This window comes from Macaca nemestrina, chromosome 15 (genome assembly GCF_043159975.1).
Source record: "Macaca nemestrina isolate mMacNem1 chromosome 15, mMacNem.hap1, whole genome shotgun sequence".
Classification (NCBI taxonomy): domain Eukaryota; kingdom Metazoa; phylum Chordata; class Mammalia; order Primates; family Cercopithecidae; genus Macaca; species Macaca nemestrina.
The window spans coordinates 6,470,543-6,494,911 of NC_092139.1; the positions used below are offsets into that span (position 1 = coordinate 6,470,543).

Below are 24,369 nucleotides of genomic sequence, written 5' to 3' on the forward strand. Positions count from 1 at the left end.
CTGTAATCCCAGCATTTTGGGAGGCTAAGGCAGGCAGATTACCTGAGGTCAGGTGTTTGAGACCAGTCTGGTCAACATGGTAAAACCCTGTCTCTACTAAAAATACAAAAATTAGCTCGGCATTGTGGCGGGCGGATTCCCAAATGCGCACCTATAATCCCAACTACATGGGAGGCTGAGGCAGGAGAATTGCTTGAACATGGGAGGCAGAGGTTGCAGTGAGCCGAAATCGTGTCACTACAATCTAGCCTGGGCGATAGAGAGAGACTCAGTCTCAAAGAAAAAAAAGAAAAAGAATAAATCATTTCCTGTACACTAGTCATAATGTAGCTCCTCCTTGTAGGTAAGGTCTTCGAGGACAGAAGTCCATTTTGTCTAAATCAGGGGTCAGCAAACTTGCTCTGAAAAGTACCAGACAGCAAATATTTTTGGGTTTGTGGGCCATCAAGTCTTAGTTGCAATTAATCAAGTTGGTCATTGTAGCCCAAAAGCAGCAAGACAATAATTAAATAATTGGGTGTGACTGTTTCAGTAACTATTTACAAAAACAGGAGGCGGGCGAAAAGACCCCAGTTTGCCCACCCCAGGTCTAGGCACCAGCACCCAGTCTAGCACCTGGCATACAGCAGGCACTCTATGAATAAAGAAAACTACCAAGCAAAGGCCATTTGACTTTGGCTATTAGATGGAAACTGGCACCAGGGGAAGACGGTTTTAGTGGCATGGTGGGTGGCGCTGAGATGACGGAGGGCTGAGGAGTGAGCAGCAGCTGAGGAAGTGGTAACTTCTTTCGGGAGTTCCACCGTCTGAGGGGTGCTCTTGTGGTGGAGTGGGGTGGACTCGGAACCTGTGTGCAGGCTATGACAAGACGATAGGGCTGAGGAAGAAACAGGGTAACTTATGAAGAGGTGGGGATCCAGAGCTCAGGGGTATGTTTGGGGTTGGTCACAAAGGAGGAAGCCACCTTCTAAAGCTGAGAAAAAAGAAATAAAGAAAGGCAGAAAAAAGAAAATGAGGAGAAAGCCTTGCATGTTGTTTTCCCTGTAAAAATGTGAGCCAAATCTCCTGGTGTGGAGAGTGGACTAGAGGCAGCTCAGCAGCCACAGGCATCTGGCAGACTGGGAGCCACTGGCAAAACAAGGGAACAGTGGACACTTAGGAAGGGGCCACAGGCTTCACCAAGAGGCATGAAGCTACACCCTTCACTTTTCTCTCTTCTTATTTGAGAGAGCACTTCTAGCCAAGGTGGTGTCTGGGTGTCTTGTGGGTTTTGAGTTTTCAGCTCTGACTCAGTGTGAAGTGTGTCACTCACTGAATCACCTGCAGTACTTGCTGTCACTTCGCAACACTTCACTCTCCCATGCAGGTAGGGACAGGAAAGCCCTGAGATGGATGGGGTCACGTTTTACATGTGTCATACCCAGCTCTTTCTTAAAGGATATGGAAAAGCATTTTAATTGCAGAAACTTATTGGTGAATTTCATCCCCATGCCTTCAAATGTGTAAACCCCACAGGGTTTAAAAAAGCAGAGAGGTAGCAGGGCGCGGTGGCTCACGCCTGTAACACCAGCACTTTGGGAGGCAGAAGCGGGCGGATCACGAGGTCAGGAGATCAAGACCATCCCGGCTAACACATGAAACCCTGTCTCTACTAAAAATACAAAAAAATTAGCTGGGCGTAGTGGTGGGCACCTGTAGTCCCCGTTACTTGGGAGGCTGAGGCAGGACAATGGCGTGAACCTGGGAGGCGGAGCTTGCAGTGAGCCAAGATCCGCCACTGCACTCCAGCCTGGGTGACTCCGTCTCAAAAAAAAAAAAAAAAAAAAAAGCAGATAGGCTGGGTGCAGTGGCTCATACTTGTAATTCCAGCATTTTGGGAGACTGAGGTTGGTGGATCACTTGAGCCCAGGAGTTCAAGACCAGCCTGGGTAACATGGTGCAACTCCTTTTCTACTAAAAGTACAAAAAATTAGCCAGGTGTGGTAGTGTGCATCTGTGATCTCAGCTACCTGAGGTTGGAGGATGGCTTGAGCCCAGGAGGTTGAGGCTGCCATGAGCCATGACTGTGCCACTGCACTCCAGCCTGGGTGAAAAAAAAAAAGTAGATAAAAAAATATTGAACACATAGGCCAGGCGTGGCAGCTCATGCCTGTAACCCCAGAACTTTGGGAGGTTGAGGTTGGCGGATCACCTGAGGTCAGGAGTTTGAGACCAGCATGGCCAACATGGTGAGACCTTGTCTCTACTAGAAATACAAAATTAGCTGGGCACAGTGGTGGACACCCATAATTCCAGCTACTCAGGCTGAGGCAGGAGAATTGCTTGAACCCGGGAGGCGGAGGTTGCAGTGAGCCGAGATTGCGCCACTGCACCGCAGCCTGGGCAAAAAGAGTGAAACTCTGTCTCAAAAAATAAATAAATAAATAATAAAATAAATAAATAAATAATAAATAACCTCTGATAACAGGAGCTCATAATTTCTCAGGGTACAATCTTATGGCAGTTTCTCTCCTGGGCTGTAAAATATATCTCTATTAGTCAAAGAATGATCTGCATAGAGCACAAAGGCCAATATTATCCTAGCGATGGATAACATTGATTTTTTCTTTAAATGCTGGAAGGCATTTGAGGGTTTGATGATAAAACTACAGCATAGCACCTATTTAGTTTTATAAAGCTAACATAGTATTAAAGCCTATAAAACACAACTTCTTATGTAGTCAAAGGATTAGTATTGCAAAATGAAAAGTTTTCTTATAGAGTCAAAAACATATGAACAATCAACTTTACTTGTCCCTAGAACCAGAGAACTGAAAAAACCTTCCATTTCAATACGAATTTATTAATTTCTTATTACTACCAGTACAGGCATGTGTAAGCGTTCAGATCTCAGCCTACTACTTTCAGGAAGGACAAAAAGCATCTAAATGTGTTTTACTTGATATCCCTGAAAGAATAGCACCAGGATCTATTTTCATCTGCCTTATTTCAAGGTGTAATTGTTGTTGATATTTATAGATTGAAGTTTCTGTGTCTATTCTAATAATTAGCAGAACTCCAATTCATATTTGCATTTTTAAGTTTTCACTCCCAACAAGTCTGAAGATAATTTTCCTAAAATACACAGATCCTCACTGTACTCCTTCAAGTCTTCCAGAGATGATGTGAACCAGCGACTCAGAATTCAATGAATATAAAGTGCAGGGCCTACACCTGTAACACACTACGTATTTGGAAGGATTTTCAATGCACCTTTAGATGTGTATCAAATAAAAATCTCTTACCCTATTGTTGGGTTGATGTTTGGATCAAAACTGTCTTCCACAAACCGCCACACAATACTCGATTTACCTACACCTGTATCCTGAAAGAGAATGAGACGTGTGACTGAGAAAAGTTTACCTTTTGGCAGACACCAAAAACTACTTTGTGGCGTAAGTTCAGGATTTTAGAAAAATCACCCTAGATGTGTAAATTTTATAAACTGAGGAACACAAAAGCGATTGTCATAAAAATTCAGTGGAGTAATTAGGAAATTCCAAATGTGCTAAAAGAGTGAGGTTTTTGCAGTTTTTAAGACAGATTAGGACCTTTTGAAAGACCCAAAGTTTCTGCTTCGTGTAAAAAGTAACAAGTCCACTTGCTTTCTAACATATGTTAGTAAACTTTGAACTCCTGGGTTACCTCTGAGTAATCCCTGAAGAATCCTAGCCCCACCCTATTTTGGGGGAATAAAGATTAGTTAATGGAGTTCCTGTCTATCTTTTAAGGCAGAAACTGGAATGACAGCATCAATTTCAGAAAGAAGGCTTTGAAATGGCCAACCTTGTCCTTCCTGACAAGACAGGAAGCTGAAGCTTCAAACTAGTCTTTGGGGCTTCCTGATTTGAACACCCCCTTTCTCCACGGGAAGAGTTACTTGGCAAAGTAACTCTTTGGAGAAGTGGCAGGGGTATCCCACAAGTTCAAAAACACCCTCAAGAGACAAAGTAGGCTAATGCTGCTTGTAAAACCTAAAGACCTGTTATGGGTTTTGCTTGAGAAGACTCGGCCAACTCCCTCCCAACTAATACCTTGGTAAGTTGGGAGAAAACTATTTAAAAGCCTCTCCTAACCCAGATGCAATGGAGAGGCAAGGCGGGGCTGTTTGCTCTTTAAGGGGCGGGAAGAGTCCACAGGCTCCAGGGAGGGGAAGGGGAAGGGGAAGGGTCCCTCCGGCCTCCAGGACCTTCTGGAGGGTGCAAGAGGTGGGCGGGACAGCTCCTGACCTGGAGGGAGGGTCCACGGGGCTGGAGACAGCGTCTTGGACGGGGGATGGGGGAAAGAATGAGGGGACATGGGGGATCCGGGGTCCCCGCCAGCCCAGCCTCCCGTGGCCCTCCCGGCCAGACCCACCGCCACTCACCCCGAGCAGACACACTTTGAGCTCCCTCAGCGCCATGGCCCGGGAGCCACGGGCGCGGGCCCGCCGCCGCCCTAAGTTGAGAAAGGAGAGGCCGGGCCCAGCAGGAGCATCCCCTGGCGCCGCTGCCGCCAGACAGCCCAGCCCCGGTCCGCGCAGAGGCGGCTGCCGCCCGTCCTCCGGCCCTAGGTTCTGCCTGTCCGCTGCCAGCCGCGTGGGGCCCGCCTTAGCAGCCTGGACGCCGCCGCGGCCTTCCGGGCGCCGCCGCCGCCGCCATCTTGGGACGCCGGCCGGGTCACCTGACCTCCCCGCCCACCTCGGCAGCCACCTTCACTGAGAGGGCGGGGCTGAGAGGGCGGGGCCGACCGGCCGGCGCGGGCCGGGGGCGGGGCCTGAAACCTACGGCCCCGCCCCTGTCTACAGGCTCCCCCACCCCTGTCCGTCCCGCCTCCAGGCCCATCCCAAGATGGCGGGTGAGTGGGGTTGGGTTCGGGGGACGCCAGGGGTGCTTCCCTCCCTCTCGCCCCGTGACCACCCCGCGAGGCCGAGGGGCCCCTGCCCGACCCCGTCCTCTCTCGCCGCAGCCCCCTGGTAACTCCTTGTGTGTTTCTTGGTTTTCAGAGATCCCCCTGTACTTTGTGGACTTGCAGGATGACTTAGACGACTGTAAGTAAGAGTTGGGGCACCCCTATCCCTCCCTGGGACGCTCTCAAAGAATTCAGGGTGCACGAAGCGCGGGGCAGGGAACTCTCAAGCCAGGCCCTCCTCGTCAGGACCAGAACAGCGGGACCCCCAACTGCCTAGATCCACTGGGGGCGGTCCCTCCCCACTGTGCGGGGCGGGCTGAGGGTGGGAGCCCTTCCCTCGAGGGAAGGATTTTTGTTGTTGGGGAAACTTTTGACTTCCTGTCACTTCTTTTCTTCCTACGCCTGCAGCTGCCCCGGGATGGGCGGAGGGGGTAGTTCCAAGTCCTAGTCGACTCAGGGCGGGGGGCCCGCCACCTGGGAGTTGGGTGACTTCCCTCTCAGGGCCTCGCCCTTTTCCTAGGGACTTTTAGGAGTGCTGGGGGGTTGGGGAGGTCCCGCTCTCGGTGTGGCCAGCTACGGAATTCACGGACTTCTCAAGTGTCCTGGCCACAAGCCCAGCTCCATCTCTTATCCCATGGAGTCCATTGGCCCCCGCATTTCTTGGGTGGGTCCCTTGTCCCTTCTTGCCCTCTTCTTTGAAATCATGTTAAGGGCTGGTAGCTGGGGGAGGTGTCATCTTGGAAATCCAAGTTCGCATTTGTGGTGAAGGAAGGAAGCATTTCCTCTCCCGTCAAGAAACATTTATTGAGCAGCTACTTGCTCTGGGCTCCGGACTTGCAAGGATGTGTTGGAAACAGCTCTACACGCAGGGAGCTCACAGAATGTGGGAAACAGAAAGATACCAAGCACCCGAGTGCTGCTGGTGAAGAAGCCCTATATAAATCATCCAAATAACTAACATTAATTGGGGGTGTACTGTACGCCAGTCATATACAGTACTTCCTCTCATCTTTCCTTCCATACCTGTAGGTTTCCTAATAGTAAAAGTTGGTATGTACTGAAAACTTACCATGGACCAGACAGTGTTAAACTCTTTCTTTTGTTTTGAGGCGTAGTCTTGCTCTGTAGCCCAGGCTGGAGCACAGTGGCAGGATGTCGGCTCACTGCAAGCTCCACCTCCTGGGTTAACGCCATTCTTCTGCCTCAGCCTCCCAAGTAGCTGGGACTACAGGCGCCCGCCACCATGCCTGGCTAATATTTTGTATTTTTAGTAGAGACGGGGTTTCACCATGTTAGCCAGAATGATCTCGATCTCCTGACCTCGTGATCTGCCCACCTCGGCCTCCCAAAGTGCTGGGATTACAGACGTGAGCCACCGCGCCCGGCCCAGTGTTGAACTCTTGACACACATTAACTCAGAGGGCGCAGTCTCGGCTGGGTGCAGTGGCTCAGGCCTGTAATGCCAGCACTTTGGGAGGCAGAGACGGGCAGATCACTTAAGGTCAGGAGTTTGAGACCAGCCTGGTCAACATGATAAAACCCTGTCTCTACTAACAATACAAAAATTAGCCGGGCATGGTGGCACACGTCTCTAATTCCAGCTGCTTGGGAGACTGAGGCAGGAGAATCGCTTGAACCTGGGAAGCAGAGGTTGCAGTGAGCGCCACTGCACTCCAGCCTGGGCAACAGAGCAAGACTCCGTCCCAAAAAACCAAAACAAAACAAGGGGCGGTTTTGTTAAAGTAGCATCACACTTTTGAAAGGTCAAAAGCTGACGGTTAAGAGCTCGGTGTCTGTGGAATCCAATGGCCAAGAGTGAAATCCCGTATCACTGTTTACTAGCAGTGTGATCCTAGGCAAGTCAGTGTTCCACTCTACGCCTCAGCGTCCTCATCAGTAAAATGGGCATTATAGCAGCCCACCTCAAAAGGCTTTTGTAAGGAATTAAATGATTAAAGGATTTAGCACAATGCCTACTATGTAATAAATACTTGGTAAATATTGGCTGCTGTTACTGTGATTAATGTGGTCATTATTAGTGGTTATTTAACACTGTTGAGCCCGGTACAGTATAGATCCAGGTTTACCGAGCTGCATGTTTCAACTGGTAGGCATGCTCAGATTGAAGGAGTTGTATCATTTCCATTGATAAACAATGTTTGGCTGCTATGTGGTGCTTCTCATTCATAGATTTGGTATTTGGTCTGACTGGAAAGCTATTTTCTAGCTGTTTCAGTTATCTAACCACCCCAAAACTCAATGGCTTAAACCAACAGCATTCGATTTCCCACAAATCTGTGGGTAGACTGGGTGGTGATTCTGCTTAATGTGGTTTCATCTGAGGAAGTCCGAATGATGTCACTTACATGGGTGGCATAGGTCCTGGTTGTTGGCTAGGAGATCTGCCAGGACTATTGGCCAGGACCTCAGTTCTCCGTCAGGTGCCCTTTCCACTTGAACCTAGGCTAGGTAAGCCTTCTTACAGTATAGTGGCCACAGGGTAGTTGCACCTCTTTTCTGATAACTGCCTGCCTTCAGTCCTTTTTTGCCTATGTATGTACAAAAAAGGAAGTAAGGGATTATATAGGAAAAAATTATGATCTTTGGACAAATCTTTGAACAAATGTTAGTGTTTGAGACTTGTGATTAAAAAGGCTTAATAACTCTTTAGCAGACAGCTGAAGACTTGCCCCAATAAGGAAGGAAACCACCGTTACGTCTCTGAACATAATCACACCTTGGGTAGGACAACTCTAGGAGCCTCCTGGGGGCTTCCTGTTTGGGCAAGGGTAGGAGCTGTGGAATGCTGTACCTTGGGAGTTTATAACATAATTGATCTGTACGCGAGGGCACGCTCATTCGTGCCACCCTGCTTCTACCCCTACACCTCCCCATGGTAGTATTGGGAGGTATTATCATACCATTATTGGCAGAAAGAACCCTGCAGTTTTATCCTCTACCTCCTGGCGCTCTGACACCTGTAGCCGTGTTACGTTGGGTGAAACACTCACCCAATCTGTTCAGTTCTTTGGAAAATGGCATGAGAATGGGAGCTGTCTCATAGGACTGGTGTGAGGGTTAGATGGATAGACAGAAAACATTCTAGTCTAGTGCTTTGTATTCAGTGATTTTTATCATCATCATCATCTTTGCTGGATTTTTACGTAAGAGCTTATGATTCAGTGTTACCAGCTGCTACTCTGTGAGGTAGGTGGGATTATTCCTCTTACAGATGAGAAAACTGAGGATCAGGTTGAGTAACTTATCCATTGTGGCACAGCTCATCAGTGGTGGAATTCAGTCAAATGCAGTTCCTTCTGCTCTTTTCTTTTTATTCCACCGCATGGATCAACCTCATAAATATTCTTAACCTAGGGGATAGGAAATGGATGTCAGTTTGGGTGGTACTGTGACTGTGGTCCTCCTTGGGCATTTGTGTCTAAATGACGCCTCTCTGTTTAGACTGTAGGTCCCTTGGGGTAGGGACACAGGTCATCCTTTCTATAATCCGATGTCTTGGGTGATCTAGGTGCTCAGTTAATGTTGTTAATGTTAACGATAATGAATTACGAGGCTTTTGTCTGATTTACTTTGTGATTCTTTATTATGTTTGGCTAATTTCAGAAGGGAGCCATAATGAATGGATGTCTTGTTTTTTAAATCATTCAGAGTCTTCAGGCCATTGCAGCACAGAAGAGATTTGATTTCAGAGAATTGGCTTGCTGAAGCAATCTAAATTTCTTCTCTTGAAGGCAGAAAGTATGTGGGATGGCCTGGTGTATTGGTTTTCATGTTGAATTGCACGTGGAAGGTGGAGCTGTATGTCTGTGCCTAAGCATCTACAAGCCTATGAATGTCTGGTTTTGCTTATAGCATATGGAGGCTGAAGAGGTGTTATTGTTGGTAAGGTTTGCTTGGCCAATTAGAATTTAAATGGTGTGTCAGTGATGGGTGAATAAAAAATGAGGGGAGCCTATTGCAAATATAAGGAGACACCTAAGAGACCTATCAACAAAATACAATATATGGTCATATTTGGATCTTTAGTTGAACAAACCAACTATAAAAATACATAACTGAGACAGGGAAAATTGAGTTTGGACTGGGTATTAGATAATATTAAGAATTGTTTTGTTGGATATGATAATAGTGTCATGGTTTTGTTCAAAGGAAAAGGGCCTCATCTAACAGAAACAAGCATTCGTGGGTGAAATCATTTGATGTGTGAAGTCTGCTATCAAATACTGCAACAAACAGTAAATACAAAGTCAGGAGAGGGATAGATGGAAAAATAAATGGCAGAATGTTGATACTTGTTGAAGTTGGTTGCTGGGGCCTAGTCTCTCTATTTTTTTATATGTTTGAAAATTTCCATAGTAAAAGGTTTAAAGAAGGGAGATGAAAGTATCACATATGATCAAACATCTGTGGGAAGAGTTGGAAGGTTGGATTCCAATTCTGAAGTCACTGCAGAGTTCTTGTAAGATACATTTAGCTTCAAAAGACTGACTCATAAAATACGTTAGCGTTTGGTGGTCAGTGTATTTCTTTTCAAATGTTTAGCTTTGAAGAGGTATCTATTAAAGAACTTGGAAGAGGATATACTTCTATTTATGGGAAAAGCCAGGTGCCAACAAATGATAGCTGGACCTTTGGTGAAAACAGGATTAGCTAAGCCAATGGAATATAGAGAGAATCATGGAATCTTAATGCTAGGAGGAGCAGTGTATGTTCAACCTTGAGTAAAAGACATTTTCCAGAGCAAAAGGCATTCTGTGTTACCTGCCCACTTTGTTCTATGTTTGTAAAAACCTTCTCAAGGACAAGAACCAAGCCCCCAAAGCAGAGAAACTATATTAATCTGAGTCCTAAACCAAACCATTGAACTTTTTGTCTGAACTATGATATATGCTTGAGTCAAAGATGTTCAGTTTTGTAAAATAAAAATCTCCCTGTCAACTGAAATAATTTGAACGGCGATATCTAATACTTGGAAAATAGAAGAAAACCCAGAGATCAAATTATTCTCTAAATCAGATTGGCAATTTTTTCTGGAAAGGATTAGATATTTTAGGGCTTGCTGGCTGGGAGGTCCCTGCTCTGCTGTTGTAGCCTGAAAGCAGCCATAAATAGCACGTAAATGAGTAGGCATGGGTGTGTCCTAATAAAACTTTATTTACAAATACAAGTGGTGGGCTGAATTTGGCCTAGGGAAGGTGGTTTGCTGACTCCTCTAGCTCAGAGTTGATTTTTTTCCATTAAAGCCCCTAGGTCTGTTGGTCAGCTGAGCCAGCCAGATCAGTATCTTTCCCACTAGGTTTAGTTGGAAGAGCTGAGCTTTGTTGAAAAGCCTCTGTTGAATAACCCTTGACAAGTTGCTCAAACTTCATGTCTCATTTTTCCCATTTGTGTATGAGAATGGCAAGGAACAAAAGAGTCAGAGTGGTGGGTGCGGATCCACCTTGCTTCCCTTCCCGTCGTCGTAATGCGTTTTACTTTTGTTGCTCTGTATTTTCTGTTTCCTGTGAGGCAAACAGATGAACATCAGCAATTCCCACAAATTGCCTCTGTTTAAAAAGAAGAGTTTTAAATGGCTTTCTTCATCACAAAATAAGCTCTTGTAAACAAATTTTGCAACAAAACCTAGTTAACAAAAGGGAAAGTAGCTTTGACCTTCAAAATACCAATTAGTTTAACCCTGATGGGAAAAATATAAGAGGTGAGGACAGATATTAGTTTCCATGCTTGGAAAGTCATTCATGCACATAACATGTTTCTCCACGTCTTCCAAGGTATCAGCCTTCCCAAAAGTGTTGGGGATACAGTTGTGGGGAAGCCTGGGGCTCAACTCCTGACACACCCACAGCCTGGCAGGGAGGTGCCTGCGGTGTCTCAAGGGTCCAGGCAGAAGAGGGAACACAGATCTGGGCCAGTAAGAAGACAGGGCTGGGCTGGGTGTGGTGGCTCAAGCCTGTAATCCCAACACTTTGGGAAGCCAATGTGGGCAGATCACTAAGGGTCAAGAGTTTGAGACTAGCCTGGCCAACGTGGTGAAACCCTGTCTCCACTAAGAATACAAAAATTAGCCGAGTGTGGTGGCGTGCACCTGTAATCCCAGCTCCTAGGGAGTCTGAGGTGGGAAGATTGCTTGAACCTGGGAGATGGAGGCCACAGTGAGCCAAGATTGTGCCACTGCACTCCAGCCTGGGCAACAGAGCGAGACTCCGTCTCAAAAGAAAAAAAACAAAAGAGAGGGAAAAAAGAAGACAGGACGAGGGTAGGAGGGGAAGGCTTCTAAGGGGAGGTGGCGTTTGAGTTTGGGCAGGCGGAGGAAGGCGATGGGCATTTGGGTGGTGGGTACAAAGGCAGAGGGTTGCATGATCCTGGTCTGCTCGGGACTCGGTGAGAGAGAAGGGTGGAGACTTGGGAACAAGGGCTGTGTGTGAGGGAGGGAGTGGGAGAGACTGGGAGATAGCACTGGGGGCTGTCAGTGAAGAATCTGCTTTACCAGCCCAGGGTTTAGGCTTAACCTGGGAGGCAGTAGGGCGTCCCTAAGCATTGTGGAGTTTCTGTCTTAGGAATGCAACCCAGGCAGTGGTACAAACACTGCCCTTTACTTAGGACTAAGAGTATGTCAAGCTCTGCTGTGACACGTTATTGTTGTGACTGAAGTACAAAAGCCCACGGGCCGGGTGTTTTTCATCCCGTTTTATTATTGCAAGGCTCACAGCGGGCACAGAAAGGCTAAGCAACTTGCGCAAAGTAACAAAGCTGGTAAGTGACAGAGGTGGAATTTAAACCAGGAAGTCTGGCTGCAGAATTTATCTTAACCACTGTCCTTTGGAGGACTCATCATTCACTGGTATATTCATTCATTCAACTAGTATTTATTCATGATGTTAGGCATTGTGGACACAGAAGAGAATAAAAGGAACCCAGTTTTTGCTCATATGAAGCTTTCAGTCCAGCAGCAGAAACAAGACACTAAAGAGGTAAGCAGAAGTACGTATAGCAGGCGAGTGTGATGGAAGGTGCCAGCACAGTGTGGTTGCATGCATACTGGTGCTGCTAACGTCCAGTGGCCAGAGAGGGTATCTCCAGAGCCCTGAGAGGTGCTTCTGAGTGGAGATTTGAGTAACAAGCTGGAGATACTCGCATGAAGAACCAGAGAAAGCCTCCTGCGTACACCTCTTCCTTGTCAAGGACTCGCAGGAAGGCCTGTGTGTCTGGGCTTGTGTGTCTGGAACAGTGAATAACAGACACAGGAGGTGAGTGGAGGAGATGGGGGCCAGGCCATACACGGCCCTTAAGTCCATTGTAAGGTAAAGTGTTGACGTTTTATCCATGGAGTCATGGGAGCCACTGGAGAATCTGAACCAGGGAGTGACTAGAGCTGCTCTGTGCTTTGAAGAAAGGAAAGACTGGTGGAGGAAAAGCTGGGGTGGGATGCCCAGTGTATTCCTGCAGTTCAGGCGGGGGGAGTGGGGTCTCAATCAAGGAGATGAGCCTGGGAGTGGGGAATAGGGTTGACAGATAGTTCTGGTGGTGAAGGAAGGGTCAACTCAGAGACAGGGTCTCATGGAGAACTTTTCTGACACCTCCATTCCCTTCCACCCAGACTGGGCTGGGCGCCCCTTCTTTGTGTTTGCTGAGCCCTGTATTTTCCTGTGGCAACATTTGCTAATTTATTGATAGCATTGACCATTAGAATGGGTCTTATGCTTCTTTGGTGCCTCTGGTCTAACATAGTGAACGGAACTGGACAGCACATGAGAAGCAATGCCACAAATCCTGGTGTCATTGTCGAGGACACCAGAAAGCCGCCTTGTAGGGTTCTGGAGCACAGTTAGGACTGGAGAGGAGACGTGAACGTCATTCGTGGTGAGTGGTAGCTGGAGCCATGGGAGCAGGATGAGAGGGAATGTTGGAGAAGAAGGTGAAGGGGTACTCCCTGGGCAGCAGAGGCTTCTAGAAATTAGCCATGGAGGTAGGAAACCAGGAGAGCCTTGGAGCCAGGGTTTTGATTGGATAATCATTTATTTATGTCACTTGCCCCAGAAGGGTCAGGTAAGATGAGGATTGAAGACAGGCCACAGAGTTTGGCAGTTAGGGGGTCTTCATTCACCTCAGTGAGAAGTAGTTCAGCACAGCCAAGAAGTGGAAGCCAGATTGGAGTTAATTGGGAAAGTTTTGGAAGTTGAGGCGGTGTGGTCTGGAGTCCAGTAGCTCAGTGGTCAAAGTGTCCAGTGCCTGGTAGCCAAGGCGAGGAATACAGCACGCTGTGGCTAGGCACAGGGCACTTTGAGGAATGGTCACTGCATTTGGGGCTCACAGCCCAGCAGGAGAAAGCACAGCCTTTCAAGAAGCAGCAGCTGGAGGGGTTCAAGGGGCTTTTCATCAGGGATGGAAGATTCCAGCACACATTTGCATGATTTATGTGTACTCTGAGAACCTTAAGAGTTTGAATAACCCACCAATTCTTTGGTTATATGCCCAACAAAACATAGACATATATTCTCAAAAAACATGTTCATAGTCGCATGATTCTTTTTTTTTTTTTGAGATGGAGTCTCGCTGTATTGCCAGGCTGCAGTGCAGTGGCGCAATCTTGGCTCACTGCAACCTCCGCCTCCCGGGTTTAAGCGATTCTCCTGCCTCAGCCCCCCGAGTAGCTGGGACTATAGGCATGCACCACCAGGCCCAGCTAATTTTTGTATTTTTAGTGCAGTTGGGGTTTCACCATGTTGGCCAGGATGGTCTCGAGATCTCTTGACCTCATGATCTGCCTGCCTCAGCCTCCCAAAGTGCTGGGATTACAGGCGTGAGCCACCATGCCTGGCCAGTCACATGATTCTTAAGAGTCGGAAACTGCAATCTACTCAAATTTATTCATCATGACTACAAAGGATTATAAATTCTGGCATGTTCACACAATGGAAAACCATGCAGCTGTAAGAATGGATGATCTATAACTCAATCAGTAATACGGGTAATTTCACAAACATCTGAAAAGCCAGACACAAAAGGGTCCACACTACATGGTTCTATTTGTATGAACTATAAAACCATGCAAAGGGAATCTCGGCTGTTAGAAGGCAGGAGAGTTGCTACCCGTTGCGGGAGGTGGTATGTGGAAGATAGCAAGAGGTGGTTTCGGAGATGCTGGTAAAGTTATCTTGCTTGGTCTGAGTGCATTGCTTGATGGTTTTAACTGTTTCGAACAGTATGAAAATAGAGGACCCTATACCCCAACACTCATCCCAAAGATTTTGACTGTCTTCTGTAACCATTTTTTTCTTTTGCATCTACCTCAAGTCTGACTAGAGAACTCATTGCATTTGTAAGTAATATTGTTCCATTCGTTCATTAATGCCATGTAGACTTTACCACCCTCATCTTCTCCAACTCCATCCCTCAAATGGGCAAATTGGCAGGAGAATGGAGATGGGTAACTTTAAAATGGAGCATACAAACTGCTTTGAGCTGCAGAGTTCTTTCCTATCAGGTAACCTGAGTAAATGTTTCCCATTGATCATCAACTTATAAGTCAGAGTTGCCTGGGTATGGTGGCTCACGCCTGTTATCTCAGCACTTTGGGAGGCTGAGGCAGGTGGATCACCTGAGGCCAGGAGTTCGTGACCAGCCTGGCCAACATGGTTAAACCCTGTCTCTACTAAAATTACAAAAAAAAAAAAAAAAAAAGAGAAAAATTAGCCGGGCATGCTGGCACACGCCTGTAATCCCAGCTACTCAGGAGGCTGAGGCAGGAGAATCGCTTGAACCTGGGAGGTGGAGGTTGCAGCGTGCTGAGATCACGCCATTGCACTCCAGCCTGGGCAACAAGAGCAAAACTCCATCTCAAAATAAAAGTAAATAAAAGAGTCATAAATAATGACGGGTTTTGGAAGCCGTGATTAAAGCCACAGATCAAGGAGGAATTTCCATGTCGGCATGGCATAGAAAGGATGGCTGCTCATGATTTAGGCTGGTCTTTCCAGCCAGCCCATTGCATAGTGCTAGTAATAACCATCAGTAGCCCTCAAAGATTTGCAATATAAAACATTATGCATTGGATGGATCTGCTCATATGAGAGCTAGTAAATCAGTGTGGGTCTTGTTAGAGAATGACATTTATATAGAGAAAGTTTGCTTACACAATTTGCCGTTTGAATTTAGTTAACAAGGACCTGAAGTGTGTGGGGGTCACTTCCCACCAAAAGCCAGTGAAGAATCAAGAATGTTCTTTGTTAAATGGATCAAGCTTGTCTAGTCTTGATATTAGAAATAGTCCCAATTCAGAAATCTGCATTAGTACTTACAAGCCTGTTAGTGAGAAGAGCAAAACTACTTCAAATAACACATTATGGGAGTGGTGTATTCTAGTTGCCCCCAGATCACCTAACGCCTTGCAAAGATTTAGTTGTTAGTCGAAGAGTGGCTAACGTGACCCCCTAAAGAATTAATTTTTATTTATATAAGTTCTGCATGAATACATTCTACATTCATTCTAAGTACAACTTTTTCAAATAAAGCTTAAACTCCTTCTTGGCCACCATCAACCAATCTTCTAATATTTCGAGTCAAACGTGGACATAGTGTACCATGTCTGTCATGTTCCCTGTTCAGAGTCCCCTAGTGGTATGTCAGAAACAGAATATTGGATTGTATGGATAATTGGTCTGGCTTAGAGTGGCATATATCATGTAGAGTTATAATGATAGGGTGACATATTGAATGGAGAATCATAAATATTGGGAATGGCTGGAGAGCAGACTCTGAATGAAAATGCTTGCTGGGGTAAACATGCCATAACATTCTGCCTCCAGCTCCAGCTTTGCTTATGTCTAGGCCAATAAACGGATTTCCTTGGGTATGTTTTATTGTGTTTATTTTTTTCCCCTTTTCCACTTAAAGCTGATTATGGTGTGGCTACTCAGTCGGGGCTTGGTGGCTTTGTGTGAAATGGCTCAGTGTCCCTGAACCACTTGAAGGTGGCAGACAGTGTACCTTGCTCTGCTTTTCCCTTCTTCTGGAATATTCTTTTTCCCTTTCCCAGATTCTCTCTCTCTTCCCACGTGGCAGATTTCTGTTCAATCTTCAAGGCGCAAATCACATACCACCTGTGTTCTAGGGAAGCTGTCTGGCGTCTCTTTACTCTCTTCCAAGTGGAGCTGTGTCCCTCCTGTTTGTCTGTGTTTATGTCCCATGGTGCTTGCCACCGTGGCATTGTGGGTGGTGATGTACATGATGATCTTTTTTCCCGTGGGGGCTTATGGTCTCCAGGGACCACTACTCTGTTGAATTAGATTTACTGTTGTTGCCTACTATGAACCATGAGGGAGGAGGGCATGTTCAAGGTGAGTCTGCTCTCGGCATGCTTTTTGTTTCTATATTGATCTTCTAATCCATTTTTTTTTTTTTTTTGCTGTAAAATGACCCATAAAGTTTCTTTTCTGTTTATTAGATCATATCTGCTGTAGTTGAACCTTCAATGAACATTCACCTAACGTTATTCTTAACATATTAATTCGTACTTGGCCTGCTTTAGGACAGATTGGTGTCTGGTGAAAAGCATTGACACACAGGTGAGGACTCAGGGGTCCATGGGGTGTTTCACTACAGCATCCTCATCTGATTTCCTTTATGCCCCAACAAGTGAGAGAGATACTGACAGGGTTGGATAACCCTTGAGTAACCAGTTAACATAGAGGAGGGTAAATCCTTTTTTCTCAATGTTGTAGTTTCCAGAAATATTTTTCTCTGGTGGGCCTTTTAGTCAGAGAAGAATTCCTTTTTTTTTTTTTCTTAAATGTAGTCACCTAACATCAAGGGCAAAGGATAATAAACCCTGTTATTCTTTGCAAAGTGGTCAGGACCTTCCTGAAGAGGAACTGATCTTGTTTTAGGTTGTGCGAGCTCAGAACCACCCTGGCCAACTTAGCAGTGGCTAGAAATGTAAATTCTAGACAATTGTTATTATTATTTTTGAGACACGGTCTCACTCTGTCTCCCAGGCTGGAGAGCAGTGGCACAATCACGGCTCACTGCAGCCTCGACCTCCCAGGCTGAAGTGATCCTTCCACCTCAACCTCCCTGAGAGCTAAGGCTATCTGTAGAGGTGAGCTACCTGTGTCTTAGCTATTGAAGTGGATGGTAGAGGTAAGCTGTCTATGTCCTAACTTCTTTTTTTTTTTGAGACAGAGTCTCGCTTAGTCGCCCAGGCTGGAGTGCAATGGCGCGATCTCGGCTCACTGCAAGCTCCGCCTCCCGGGTTCACCCCATTCTCCTGCCTCAGCCTCCCCAGTAGCTGGGACTACAGGCGCCCGCCGCCTCGCCCGGCTAATTTTTTGCATTTTTAGTAGAGACGGGGTTTCACCGTGTTAGCCAGGATGGTCTCGATCTCCTGACCTCGTGATCCGCCCGCCTCGGCCTCCCAAAGTGCTGGGATTACAGGCGTGAGCCACCGCGCCCGGCCAATGTCCTAACTTCTGAAGTGGTTTAGATGGTAGAGGTGAGCTGTCCATGTCTTAGCTATTAAAGCGGATTTTAAAACTCTACATCTCCCTGGAGGACCAGGGGCAGCCGCAGCTGCTGCCTGTGGGTGTAACAGAGCTGCAGGGGCGTTGGGCACACAGTTCAAGCTGGCTCGTGTGTGCAGAGCCAGGGGATGGGGGCTGAGCATACGGGATGGTAGGAGAGGCCACTGACCCCTGTGAATCACCCTGGCCCTTCTCCAAGCCCTTTTCCTACTGTGCATAGCTAGCTTTAAATATTAATCGTTTTTGTTAAAGAGTCAGTAGTGTCCCGTGTCGATTTGTCAGTAAACCTAGAAATATACAAAGCGGCAGAAACATAGAAAGCAGCTGTTGCTTAAAAGCTTATTATAGTGTAGATGACAAATGAAGTCAAAACATGATCAACACTGTTTTATTTCATATTTTACACTGGGCCAAAACAACTTGAAGTTGTTATTAGAAACTATTTTGTTCAGAAAGCTTTGTTCTTCTGCATCATATGATGCTTTCATAAATGGAGTTAGTAGCTTTTTTGTTTTTCAAATGTAAAAAAAAAAACAGTGAAAAAGATTTGAACTAGGAATTATTGATGTGCTACTTCATATTTCATTTCTAACGTGAATGCTTAAGATTCCTGATGTTTATGTGTGGTCTGGACTTGCTGGGTCCCAGAGTAATTGTTTGTAATATTGCCTCGTAGACTTTAGCCCGTTGTTTCTGTCAGCAGTTGCCAGACAACATGCCAACTTAGCAATGGCTAGAAATGTAAATTCTTTTTTTTTTCCTTTTTTTGAGAGAGTCTTTTTCTGTTGCCCAGGCTGGAGTGCAGTGGCATGATCTTGGTTCAAGCAGTTCTCCTGACTCAGCCTCCCGAGTAGCTGGCGTTGCAAGTGTGCACCACCACACCTGGCTAATTTTTGTATTTTTAGTAGAGACAAGGTTTCACCATGTTGGCCAGGCTGGTCTCAAACTCCTGACCTCAAGTAATCCACCTGCCTCGGCCTCCCAAAGTGCTGGGATTACAGGCGTGAGCCACCACACCTGTCCTTAGAAATGTAAATTCTAGAAAATTATTATTTTTTTGAGACAGGGTCTCACCCAGTCCAAGCTGGAGTGCAATAGCATAGTCATGGATCACTGCAGCCTTGACCTTCCAGGCTCAAGTGGTCCTCGGATCTCAGCCTCCCCTGTAGCTGAGACTTACAGCGCACACCAACATACCCTGCTAATTTTTTCTGCTTTTTGTTGAGATGAGGTCTTCTTACATCCTCCAGGCTGGTCTCAAGCATCCTTCTACCTTCGCCTTCTAAAGCGCTGGGATTATAGGCATGAGCCATCACACTGGCCTGTAGAACGTTCTTTTTGAGAGAAAGGATCATTTTATGTGCTACTCCCATTGTTAAGGGACACAGCAAACTAGCCTGGTGGATCTTTACCATGCATGCCATTCATTCATTCAGCAACTTTTATCGAACCCTTTAAGGGGCCTAGACATATCAGTGAGTCAAATCAGAGATTCTTACCTTAAGGGTGGGAGTGGGAGGAGTGGACACAACTGACAAGCAGTAAACCCAGGAAGTAAATGTTTTGTGTGTTCGAAGGCAGGGGGTTCTCTGGAAAAACAGGAAAGTAGATCAGGATAAGGGGGCTATAGATGAGGGACTTGGAATTTTAAAATAAGGTGGTCAGGGAAGACCGCACTGAGAGGATGATGAATGAGCAAAGATTTTTAAGAGGAGAGGGAATTCTTTGTAGAGGGATCAGCCAGTGAAAAGGCCCTCTGCTGGGGAAGCGACTGAGCGTCTGGGAAATAGTCACAAGGCCTGTGGGTGGAGGCAGAGGAGAGAAGTAATGGTGGGCCAGGTCTTTTCCACTGGCCGGATAACCCGCAGGTAACACTGCCCGGCCTGTCTTTCTCTTTTACAGTGTTTCTTAACTGGGGTGGTTTTGCCTTACTTCCCCCCACCCCCAGGGGACGTCTGACAATGGCTGGAGATGGTTTTGATCGTCACAACGTCGGGAGGGGGTGCTTCTGGCATGTGGTGGGTAGAGGCCAGGCATGTTGCTAAACTTTCCATAGTACACAGCCCACAGAACAAAGTATAATCTGGCCCGGAATGTCAATAGTGCTGAGGTTGAGGAATCCTGCTCTGTTATCTTTATATAGTTCATCAATTGTTGATTGATTTAGTTTGTCTTTTAAGATTTAATAAAGAAGAAAACCATAAAAACGTCTTGGGAAGAGGTTATTCATCACGTTACCTGGTTAGAATGCCTTCACAGTTGATATTGAAGCGAATGTTGACTATTTTCATTGACTTTGAGGAAAGGAGAGCCAAATCTTGCTTCCATGTATATTTTAGTAAGCCCTGGTGCATTGAAGGATTAGTTAAAAAAAAAAATACAGCATTCACAGGTAAATAGTAATAATCTTACTGATAATCTTATTAATTTGGACTCAAGTAGGATTTCCTAATTTTGAGGAAGTTCAGACTGTTGATCCACACCAGGGAAAATGTTTGCATATGTGGGGAAATAAATGATTGTCAGTACTTGGAATGAAAGGTACTATTCTTTACATATGAATATAATGGTATCAGTAGCAATATTTTCCTTGAATTTTGCTAATTCAGTATTTTTTAGACATCAGTCATTGGTGTGCCACTTTTTTCTATTTTTATTTTGATAATACCATTTGGATTTTTCTTCATATCAAATAACTTCTTTTATTTAAACACATTTTAGAAAACTTTCATCAGTTGCTCTAAATGAAATTTAACCAAAATATAAAACAGAAATAAAATAACATTAAATTCTAGATATATAGGCACAGTGCCTGCAAAAGATTCTGACCTGAGACCTGCTTTGTATTAAAAGGAAGATTACCAGTCTTAGGGAGGTGTTCAAGACATGCCTGAACAAAAGGAAACTTTCCTTGATTTAATTGGAAAATGAAGAAGGGAATAACTTTCCCACTGTGTGATTTAATGACATTCAGTGTGTCACACTTGAGGATATGCTGTCTCAAGCTGTCCGCACTCTGTGGCCAGGTGACCAGGCTGTGCACTTGCAGCATGGCTGGCTGGGCTCAAAGCTGTGCCTGATAGTATAGAACCAACCAGTGAGAGAATGGAGGTGGGATTCGTTGACTGTGATTGGCCACCAATGGCCTATTAATGCAGAACTCTCCCAGGGTGGTAGCAGCTGGACAGCCTGGTTCTTTGTTCTTTATAGGACTAAAATTGTAATTCCATTGCTTAAAACAGAAATGCCTGTTATTTAGACTTCTCATTTCTGATAAATTTTAAACATCTTTCCTCTCTCCGCCCTTCCTTATATACTTAACATGAATTACCAAAATTTGTTCTACTAAATTCATTAATAAGATGATTGAATACTTTTGACTAATTCATGTATGTTATATTGACTGTGCAAATTCATTAATTTTACTTTAACAGTTACGTTTTTGACCTTTTTTTTTTTGAGACTGAGATATCTCATTTTGTAAGCAGAAGCAAATTAGTTAATGTCTTTGGCTGCTTTCCAACTCACATTGTGGGTACACCTACAGGTGGTTTGAGGCTAGGTGCTGCATCTCAGGTTTGGTTTTGTGAAAGCTGGATTTTCTCAGCTTTCTCAGGGGCTGATAGGCTTTCATGAATTGAATCCTGGTAGTCAAAGTCTTGGGAGAGTGATTTCTGTAGAATCCAGTGTTTATTAGGTGTCTGTGTGATGTGCCAGGCATTATATGATATGTGCCAGGCATTATATGACATAGTTCCAGTGTTTAAAGGACCTCCGGGTCTAGCTCTAGAGATAGAAACAGTCTACTTAGAAGCCTGATCTGGGCTGGGCGCAGTGGTTCGTGCCTGTAATGCCAGCACTTTGGGAGGCCAAAGTGGGTGGATCACCTGAGGTTGGGAGTTCGAGACCAGCCTGATCAACGTGGAGAAACCCCGTCTCTGCTAAACATACAAAATTAGCTGGGCATGGTGGTGCATACCTGTAATCTCAGCTACTCAGGAGGCTGAGGCAGGAGAATTGCTTGAACTCAGGAGGCAGAGGTTGCCGTGAGCCAAGATCGCGCCACTGCACTCCAGCCTGAGCAACAAGAGCAAAACTCCGTCTCAAAAAAAAAAAAAAAAAAAAAAAAAGAGAGAGAAACCAGGTCTGGTGGTGTGTGCCTGTAGTCCTAGCTACTTGGGAGGCTGAAGCAGGAGAATTGCTTGAACCCAGGATTTGGAGGTTGTAGTGAGCCGAGATCACGCCATTGCACTCCAGCCTGAGCAACAAGAGCAAAACTCCGTCTCAAAAAAAAAAAAAAAAAAAAAAAAAAAAGGGAAACCAGGTCTGTTGGTGTGTGCCTGTAGTTCTAGCTACTTGGGAGGCTGAAGCAGGAGGATCTCAGGAGTTCGAATGTAGCCTGGGCAACATAGCAAGACCCTGTCTCTACAAAAATAAACCAAAAACAGAAAGAAAGAAACAGTCTACTTGGATTTAATATTGTACCACTTTATGTAAAATGTTGAAGCCTGACAACTGCATAGTTCCATTTACTGCTCCTGCTTTATGTTATAGTTTAAAATATATAGAACCTCTATATATGTTATAAATTCCATAGCACAAGGTTTTAATTTTTGATTTAAACTATCATATGCATTTTTAAGTTAAGAAGAATAATAGTTTTAAAATATTTACCATTTCTAATGCTCTTGATTCCCTTTGAAGATACAAGCTTCCAAATGGTATCACTCCACTTCAGCCTACAGAACATCTTTTAATATTTCTTGTAGTCTGCGTTGGCTGGCTGTGTTAAAAAGGGTGTGTTAGAAACAAATTTTTAGCATTTTTTTTTTAATCGGACAATGTCAGATTCCTGGAGGATATTTTCACTGGATATCAAGTTCTAGATGCTAGTTTTGTCTCTTAGTCCTTTAAAGATGTGGTTTCACTATCTTCTGCCCCTACTGTTTCTGGTCAAGAGTCAATGGTCATTCAGGCCATGACTCCATGTATATAATACTTGTTTTCTCTGCTGCTGTCCCGATGATCATGTTTGGTTACTAGCAGTTTGCCTCTAAGGCATCCAGATGCAATTTTCTGTGTATTTAATAACTCTTGGGATTCACTAAGATCCTTGATTCTGGAAATTTATGTCTTTCACCAAATTTGCGGAATTTTTGGTCATTATTTTGTCATCTTCGTTCTTCTATTAAGTCCACTTAGTGAATTTTTACTTTTCACATATTGTTTTAGTTCTGAAATTTTTATCTGATGCATTTTTATATTAATGTTTCTTTGCTGAGGCTCCTTCTCATTCATGGCATGTTTTCCTTTCCATCCGTAAGCATTATTGTAATAGTTGCTTTAAAGTCCTTGTCTGTAATTTCAGCATTTGAGTCCTCTCAGAGTCACTTTGTTATGATTTTTTTTTTCTTTCAACTGGTTCAGGTTTTCTTGTTTTCTTCATATGTTGAGTAATTTTGGAGTATAACCTGGATATTGTGAATGTTACATGTTGTGGAACCTCTAGATTCTGCTAAATGCCTCCAAAGAGTATTGATTCTTTTTGTTTCTTTTGTTTTATTTTACTAGACGCTGACATTGACTGGGGTCAGACTATTAACCCATCATCCCTATAGTGGATAATAGTCCAAATCTTGGTTCAGTTCTTTAAGTCTTAGCTGTACTGATTGGAATCTGTCACACAAATGCTTGGTTTAGGGCTCAAGCCAGGGTTTGGGCAGAGTTTAATACAGTGGCTTCCCCTGTTGGACTCTTTCCTTTCTGGGATTCCTCCTCTTTGCCCTTCCCCACACTCTGTAGTGTCTCTGGTTGCCCTGTACTCTGGAGATATAAACGTAAGCAATATTAGTAATAGAATCGGCTAATGATTTAATCATAGTAATAATAATAACAACAACAACAGCTGGTCTTTGCAAAGTGCTTATCTGTGTCAGATGCTTTTACATCTATCTGTCTATGTATCTGTCTATCTTTTTTTTCTCATCCAGGCTGAAATGTAGTGGTGTGATCATGGCTCACTGCAGCCTCAACCTCCCAGGCTCAAGCAATCCTCTTATCTCAGCCTCTCGGTTACCTGGGATCACAGGCATGCACCACCATGGCTGGCTTTTAAAAAATTTTTTGTAGAGACAAGACGAGGTCTCACTATGTTTCCCAGGCTGCTCTCGAACTCCTGGGCTAAAGTGAGCCTCCTGCCTTGGCCTCCCAAAGTGCTGGGATTACAGATGTGAGCCACTGCGCCTGGCCTGTCTATCTTACATTGTTTAGTTTACACTATCACAGTCGTCTGTGGTAGGCATTGTTATACCCACTTTAAGCTGAGGAAATTGAGAGTCAAAGAGGTAAGACAGTCAAAGAGGTAAGGTTATTTATCTGATAAGAGGCAGTGGTACATTTCAGAATGAGGTGTTCTGACTCAAGGTCCCACGCACCTATTGATTATACAATTATGCCTCTAATATCTTTTCAGTGGGAAATCTGGTACTTAATCTTTAATTTTCCGGTTTTCTTTGCCTTTGGTATTTTGCAGTACATCCACATATGGATTTCTTATTAATTATTTTGTACTTCTTCAAATTGAATATTCATCTTTTTTTCAGTTCTGGAAAATTATTAGATATATTTCTTTAAATATTCTCCCCTCCTATTTTCAGAAATCTTCCCTTCTGGAATTCCTGTTGGATTTAACTTAGACTTAGTATTCCATTTTTCATGTGTCCTAATTGCTGTCCTATGTTTTTCATCTCTTTATTTCTCTGTGCAGCACTCTGGACAATTTGTCAGATCAGTCTTCCAGCTCACTAACTCTCTCTTAGCTGTGTCTAAACTGCTACTTAAGCTGGTTAGTGGAATCCTAATTACATTATCTCTGTTTTTCATTTCCACTTCTTTTTTCAAA

The 24,369-nt window shown here is 44.8% G+C and overlaps 2 protein-coding genes across 7 annotated transcripts in view; one reads left to right on the forward strand and one right to left on the reverse strand.

Moving 5' to 3' along the window:
* Positions 1–4,704, reverse strand: part of LOC105470590 (RAB22A, member RAS oncogene family) — a 61,578-nt gene extending 56,874 nt beyond the window's left edge. Inside the window, exons 1-2 of one of the 2 annotated variants that reach the window (XR_980610.2) lie at positions 4,406–4,696; positions 3,285–3,364 (exon numbers count right to left, since the gene is read on the reverse strand). Coding sequence is in view for 1 of the 2 variants with exons in the window: in XM_011722745.2 (XP_011721047.1) it covers positions 3,285–3,364; positions 4,406–4,441 (116 nt within the window). In the remaining variant the exon portion in view is untranslated. Of the gene's footprint in view, positions 1–3,284; positions 3,365–4,405 lie in introns of both variants that reach the window. The other variant, XM_011722745.2, reaches the window with a different exon arrangement.
* Positions 4,057–24,369, forward strand: part of LOC105470589 (serine/threonine-protein phosphatase 4 regulatory subunit 1-like) — an 87,176-nt gene continuing 66,863 nt past the window's right edge. The window contains exons 1-2 of one of the 5 annotated variants that reach the window (XM_011722740.3): positions 4,057–4,077; positions 5,024–5,068. Coding sequence is in view for 3 of the 5 variants with exons in the window: in XM_011722739.2 (XP_011721041.2) it covers positions 4,869–4,875; positions 5,024–5,068 (52 nt within the window). In the remaining 2 variants the exon portion in view is untranslated. Of the gene's footprint in view, positions 4,078–4,755; positions 4,876–5,023; positions 5,069–24,369 lie in introns of those variants that run through there. The other 4 variants (XM_011722739.2, XM_011722744.3, XM_011722743.3 and 1 more) reach the window with 4 other exon arrangements.